Genomic DNA, 7119 nt, shown 5'->3' on the forward strand with positions numbered 1-7119 from the left:
CTATTGTTAGGATCCGATCTATCGTGAGATACATGAGGTCTTCACTTGCTAGACTACAAAGATTCAAATCTTGTATAGAAAAAAAAAAAAAGAATAGAGAGCAAAAGCCACGTGTGCCTTGATGTTAAAACTAGATGGAATTCCACATTTTTAATGTTAAAGGCTGCTCTGAAATTTCAAAAAGCAATTGAGTCTTTAGAAACCATGGCAAGCAAGTATGTGGAAGAATTAACTTTACAAAATGAGAATGTGTCTAATACTCATAAGGGCTTTAGGGTGAGAGGTGTGCCAACTGAAATGGATTGGAATATGCAAAAAATTTGTTGCCTTTTCTTACAATTTTTTATGATTCTATCGTGAAAATGTCAAGCTCACATTGTGTAACAAGAAATGTATATATGAATGAAATCTATGGATTGGTGGTCTTCTTAATTCATTTCAAAAAAGTGATGATTTTGGTTTGTCAACTATGGTTGGTAATATGAAAAAAAATGACAATTATTGGGGTAATGTTGAAAGGATTAACATATTGATTCTGATTGCTGTTTGTTCTTGACCCCCGGCATAAACTAAGTTGTGTTCAATGAGCAATTGATGGGGCATATGATTCTTAAAATGCTGAAATGTTAAAAGTTAAGCTAGAAAGGGTGTTAAATACCCAATTTGAATTTTATTCTACTGGAAAATCACCTCATAGGGAGTTGAGATGTCAAACTCAGCCTAGGGAAATGGATAAAATGGATGTTGATATAATTACAATTAAAGGGGCATCAAATTACATGTATGTAACGTATTCTCGGAAAGTTGATATATTTGATAGCATTCATAATAAAATAGAATTAGATATCTACTTCATGGAAATGAAGAAAGGTCATCACAATCCAAAATTTCACATATTGGATTGTTGGAGAGATAATACTCATAGGTTCTAAGTTCTTGCTACTAGAGATGTAGGTATTTTGTCTATAGTTGCTTCAAAGTTTGCTTTTAGTACAAGAGGCAATGTGTTGGATTCTTTTCGAAGCTCTTTAATTCCAAGAATGGTGGGGGCTATAATTTGTAGACAAGATTGGTTTCGCAAGGGTAATCAACCCATTCATTTGGAAGAAAGCATAGCTAAACTTCAAGAAACAAAAACAGGCAATCCCTTTCACAGCTTGTTTTCTTTGTTTTGAAAATTATCTTACCGATTTGAACTTCAACTTGTGCTAATTTCTTTTTTAGTTGCTTTTGTTTTTGTAGAAATTTCAGGTTAAACAAAATGACCATTCTATTATTAAAATTGAAGATTGTAGATTTGAAGAGTTACTTGTTCTCCTTAATGTGTTGTAGTGCGTTATAGAAGAATGAACCTTTTTTTATTGATATTCAATGTTTTAAATTGTATTTTCAATTAAAGAATTTGTTCTCTTTAATGTGTTGTAGTGTGTCATAATGAAAATTAATTTTATCTATTATATATTGTGGTTCTAATTTGTATTGGATATTTGAGATTGGCATGTAATGGATTGTTAGATGAAATATTCGAAAGAGTTGAAGTTTGGACTTGAATTACATTTTTACTTAAAAGTTAGATTAATATTATAAAGCAAGTTGATGGACAGATATTATGTTTATCCTCATTAGCCAAAAATATCTAACAAAGTTCTTGATTCTAAACAGGGATTTAATAAGTTCTCTTGAGATGTTGGAACACCTCCTCATCAATGCTCCCAACATTCTATTTAATCTGTTTGCATGCATACTCAAATAGTAAACAATTGGCCTTAGAAAACTTTAAGGTTTCAAAATCTTAATAGGTTATATCAGGTGATTATGTTATCATCTTCTATTGCAACTTGAGGGAGAACAAGAATATTTGATATGAGCATGGAGTCTCAAAGTTAGATTAATCTGATATACACCTACCATGTATATGTGAAGGGCCCAAGATATACCATAAAAATGTTAATAAGATTATTTAGGCTTCTTAGCACTTGGTTTCTTTACATTAGGGGCCGGTATCCTATGACCCATCTCTTTTTCATTGGATGTCTAACGACCAAGCACCCAAAGACATATGGGATAGATTAAGGTCGAAAAATTGTTGATTTGATAAGTTAGGGATAGATTAGTCAAATGACATTCAGAGCGGGTACCCAACCTATGTCCATCCGTACAATAAATCAATAATATTCATAATATAAAATATAATGGGCTTTGAACAACACTTGTAAAGATGCATGAAGCGTAGGTAAACAAATGTGTGGATGGAATTTTGACGCAAGTATATTATTGAAAAAAATCTTATGCACTGGTGGTTCAACAAAAGTTTCAGAAGCGTAACACAAAATATGAATTCATGAAAAAGCAAAGACAAGATAGAGCGGGCTTATTAATGAGCAAAGTTTAGTTTTGGTCGACATGCACTTTATTAGTTTTCTTTTGAAACTAAAGCAAGCAAAAAATCCCTGTAGTTGCCATTAGCAACTTCTTCAATCCTTTTGGACAGACTAACTCCAGAAAACTTGTGTTGAAACTCTTCTTTGATCTGCTTGATGTCCACATCTGCTCGTGTGAGAATCACTCTAGTGACAGAATCTCTTGCAGCCTCATCCACATCAGTTCTTAGTGATGCATCCAAAATCTGAACATAATTAAGGCACATTAGAGCAATTTAAATTGACCAAGATTAGATCAAAAAATTAAAAAAAAAGTAATAATGTTAATAATAATAATTGTAGTATTAGTAGATTGGAGGGAAAAAAAAAAGAATCCTCGAAATGATTAAATTAAAGAGCTTTCCTTGGATGCTGGAAAGTGTTACCTTGCTAAAGTATGCATGTGGCATGCATAAGCATTGGACTGTTTGTTTCAGAGCCCAATCACCATCTGGATCCTGAGAAGGGATAATGGATATTGAGAGAGTGGTCATATTAAAGGGCCCAAATAATTAGTATACAAATCGCTTGTTTTCAATAAATTAGTTTAGTATGCAAGAAAAGGCAAAAGACTTTTTAAATATGGATTTTTTCTAATGATTTTCTCTCAAGGAATTTGTTCATCAATCTGAATTTTACTCAATTTAATAGATGAATGCACACACTCACATCAAATCCACCCCTATAGTTAGAGACATTCCTAAATTAGTTTTACTTTTTTTAAAAAAAATTAACACTTAAAACCCGTACTAACGTGTGCATCAGGGCATGTTTTAGCCAAACCTTTTGAGTATGCCATGAGCGTCAAACAGAAACATATTGTGTAAGAGAAGGGGTGGCTTTAACTACGTCTGCCGGACACTGCTCTCGAATTTGCAAAATTCCTAATCTTAGGACTATTAGATACGGTTGATAATGAGATTTAGCTAAAACCCTTTATCTCTTAAGCTTGCCTTTACTCAAAATTAGACCTTGTCTTGATCTTAGTGGTTCAGGTTTCCAATTGAACAACCTCCTTGGACAATTTTCAATTGAGATATTCAAATTAATGGTGATTCACGCATTGCACTTTCTGTAATTTACCATGGAAGTCATTGATGCCTCCGCTGATGTTACATTAACGCGTGTTTATTATATTTGATTTACACCGTATGAACTATTAATAGACCAGAAAATTCTAACTATAAAAGAAAAATGAGAACAGTGTACAAAAATGCTTAACTTGTTTGAAAAGTTAAAGGTTTCTAACGGTTTTATCTTCAAATTAATGAAACGAATCTCTGACTCATAGAATTGTTGCATAGTTAATTACCTGTTGCAAGTGGTTTCCGCTAATTTCCTCGCAATATTTGTAGACAGCCTTGATATGGGATTTGCTTCTTGTTGCTAGTATCATTATAACTTCTTCATTCTCAGTAGGATTCTTCTTTGCAACAGCTTTAATAGCATTATAAAGCACCTTGGCTTCTGATTTTGCCGTTTCTTCTTGAACATGTGGACCTTCATAGCGGTACGCACTTACAAGTGCAACTAAAAGCTGTTTAATGCACCCAAAAAAAAAAAAAAATATTAGGACAAAGAAAAATAAAAATGTCAATGGCACTCCAAAAATTGTCATTCCAAAAATGGAGTATGAGAATTTTCCCATATATTTCAAGCACATCCTCTACAAATTGTGCCCAACTGTGGATTTGTCTTGTATTCGCGTGCAGAAGCAGCTTCATTAGCCCACATATTTATTTGGGCATCTAATCCCTCAATTTCTCAAATTGTCAGGTAGGCCACAATCTTTTTTGGTTTACGCGTTTCCCCTACCATTTTCCCACTTTTTTGACATGTATATAACTTGAGAGTTGAATTTCAATGGAACCCGCACGTAAATTTTGTTGACAAAGTTAGAATTAGAAGTTCTCTTATTGGTTGTATAATACTTTCAAATAGCTAAGAAAATAATTTTTTTCAGCAGCTAAGTAAATAATTGATGAGAATATACCAATTGTTACATTGAAAATCAGACTTGTAAGCAATCGATTGCAACTTTGATCATGATATTTTAAGTGTGTAATTAATTGTAACTGTTGAGATTTCTGAATTTTATGTAGGTAACGGTCATAACTCAAGTTTGTGAGACCAAAGTGTGGAAAAAGGAAAAAAAAAAAAAAGATGCAATAATTGTCAACCAAAATTTCCAATTAAGAAACTTTAGTTTGCCTCGTATCTCACCTTACGTTCACTGGTGTGGATTTGGGAAGCTATGTCTTCCTCAATAGAGTGGTGGAAGAGGGAATGGTAGGCTCTTCTTGCTCCCAAAAGGTCTTCAGATGATCTTGTACATGCTGTTTCTATAATAATATCAATTCTTGGGCCCATCTGCAAAGCCTCCTTAAATAAACGAGCATCTCTTTCCCAAGGATGCATAGTCCGGAGCACCACAGCATCCTACCCAATTCAATTTAGATTAGCAACAAGTCATTGATTTAGGCATCATGTAAAAACTGGTTTTTTACAATCAAGATCTTTATTTCTTGAGGGTTGTTAATTTCCTGCTTAATTTCCGATCAATTCAAACAGTCCCTTTTATGACCAAAAGAGATTTTCAGCATCTTTAATTAGATTGAAATATTATGCAATTGGTTAAACACCAAAAGATGAATATGCCAATTAGAGAGAAATCTACATATTTAAAATCGAAAAAAGGGTACTTTTAGGATGGATATAGAAAGTAAGAGTACGTTACTACTTAGGCCCCTTTGGGGTTGTGTAGCTTAACGAAAAGTACATTTTCAATTGGGTTTTTAATAAAAGCACTTATTGAATGTTTAAATATTTTTAAATATATTGTTTGGAAATATAGTTAAATAAATACTTATTATATTAGATAATGACTAATTTGAAAATTTTTAAATGTATTATATTTTTATTTAGTTCATAACATAGAATAAAATGATTAAATTTAATATTTTAGTTTTTAAATCACAAAACCTATTGTAAAAGCACCAAATTTGAGTTTTTGCTAAAAATACTTTTAGCACCTAAAACTCTTCTCCTAATTTTATGAGATGATAAAAAAATTTAAAAGTGCTTTTAGCACCTAAAAGTATTTTTTATCAAAAACACTACAACCCCAAACAGGGTCTTAATTGAATGTTACAAAAAGCTTCTCGGTGTTGTAGATCATGCATTATGTGAGAGAAAAGATAAAAAGGGAAAGAAAATGACCCCCCAAAAAAAAAGAAAAACAAATCTTCCTTTGCATTTTCTCTCCAATGATAATATATAATTTAACTTTTTCATGATCTAAAATGTTCAAAAAAATAAAAACAGAAATCTTCGTCGTTCGCATTTTATCTCAAATGCAAAGTATCCAAGTGTGACATGCAGGTTAAACGGTAACTTGTTGGCAGATTGGTTGACTTCTTGAGTATGGTAACATAATCTTTTTAGCTTTCCATTTAGCGCTTAAAAAATTGAAGAATTAACTTCTTGCAAAAAAAAAAGGCACATGACCATTAATACCCAACAAAAAGAAGAAAAACAAATGATACCCACCTTGAAGCGTATGAATTCTTGTCTAAGTTGTAGGACACGTGGATCTGACCATCTCTCAAATTGACGTTCATCTTCTATGAAGAAATCTGGAGTGGCTTTTCTATATGAATGTAGCTGATGTGGATGCCATTTTGTCAATATAGATATAGAAGTCTTCTCATCGACTCCAAGTCCTAAGATAAAAAGTACATAAATATCAGTTCATTAATACGTACTTTTAAGATTTTGATTGTAATTCACCAGAAGTATTGAAAATAAATGAGAGTGCTTATGCGTTTAATTCTGCAAATAATACATTTAATTAAGGTGATGGTCAATGTAACCATCGTCCAATGTTTGAAAAGAAATAGTGGCTTAGGAAGCTACAAGAACATGATTGTTGATCAGTGGATAAAGATCCCATCAAGGAAGCCTTAAGAATAGAAATTGTTGTAGCAAAATTTTCTGGTTCTTGGCTACAAAAATTTGTTTTCTTTATGAGGTGAATAAAGAAACTTACATATGAGAAGTCAAAAACATTGTGGTTCTTGTCTTAGACTTGGAATGATTTTTTACATATCCTTGTCAAAAATCAAAAAATACTAACAAGAAATATGAGGTGAATAAACACGCACGTAACCAATTACTTGAACAATCAATTGCCTGTTTTCAGACAAAATAGACAACAAAAATAATTCTTCAGTGGATGAGCTTGAAGAACCTGTGAAAGCCTTGTTGAGAGCTGAGATCTCCTTTGGGTGTGCCATTATAATATGTCAAAGACTGCAGATAATAATATGTCAAAGACTCAAAGCTCTTATTGCTCTGGAGTCTCTGGGTGAAAGGGTGAGGAAGAATGTTCAGCCAATGCCTCTTTTATACCCCACCATGAGGGTATATGTGTCTATAAAAATGATCAAATAAGAAGACAACCATGGAGTTGAGCAAATAAAAAATGACACATAAGTGTACTATGCTAGGTGCCATGTGAAATCATTGAAAGACAAAAAGTAACATATTTAAAGAAAGCAATTGAAAAGCTTTCATATTTGGCCATCTACTGTTCTGTTTTAGCTGTGTCATGACTTGATGTCTCGAGGCAGCTTCTGTAACATGTGGATTCATTAATGAACGACGTTATATGAAGGACTAAGTGCACAGTAGCATTAAA

At 32.6% G+C, this 7119-nt stretch overlaps 1 protein-coding gene across 1 annotated transcript; it reads right to left on the bottom strand.

Moving 5' to 3' along the window:
• Positions 1-2246: 2246 nt before the first annotated feature.
• Positions 2247-6815, bottom strand: LOC113762687 (annexin D4-like). Its single transcript, XM_027306245.1, has 6 exons — positions 6670-6815; positions 5970-6142; positions 4644-4859; positions 3733-3957; positions 2807-2878; positions 2247-2626 (listed from the first exon to the last, which is right to left on the bottom strand). The coding sequence occupies exons 1-6, from the start codon at positions 6713-6715 to the stop codon at positions 2414-2416; spliced, it is 945 nt and encodes a 314-aa protein (XP_027162046.1). The 5' UTR covers positions 6716-6815; the 3' UTR covers positions 2247-2413.
• Between the last annotated feature and the right edge of the window lie 304 nt (positions 6816-7119).

Source organism: Coffea eugenioides, chromosome 2 (assembly GCF_003713205.1).
Source record: "Coffea eugenioides isolate CCC68of chromosome 2, Ceug_1.0, whole genome shotgun sequence".
Classification (NCBI taxonomy): Eukaryota; Viridiplantae; Streptophyta; class Magnoliopsida; order Gentianales; family Rubiaceae; genus Coffea; species Coffea eugenioides.

What these genes read in the sequence shown, in the direction of transcription:
- LOC113762687 (XM_027306245.1), bottom strand. Translation starts at nt 6,715, where the DNA reads ATGGCACACCCAAAGGAGATCTCAGCTCTCAACAAGGCTTTCACAG. An exon ending in TCTCAACAAGGCTTTCACAG is followed by an intron (nt 6,143 to 6,669) that starts GTTCTTCAAGCT and finishes TTTTTATCTTAG; the next exon opens with GACTTGGAGTCGATGAGAAG. An exon ending in GCGGAAACCACTTGCAACAG is followed by an intron (nt 2,879 to 3,732) that starts GTAATTAACTAT and finishes ATCCCTTCTCAG; the next exon opens with GATCCAGATGGTGATTGGGC.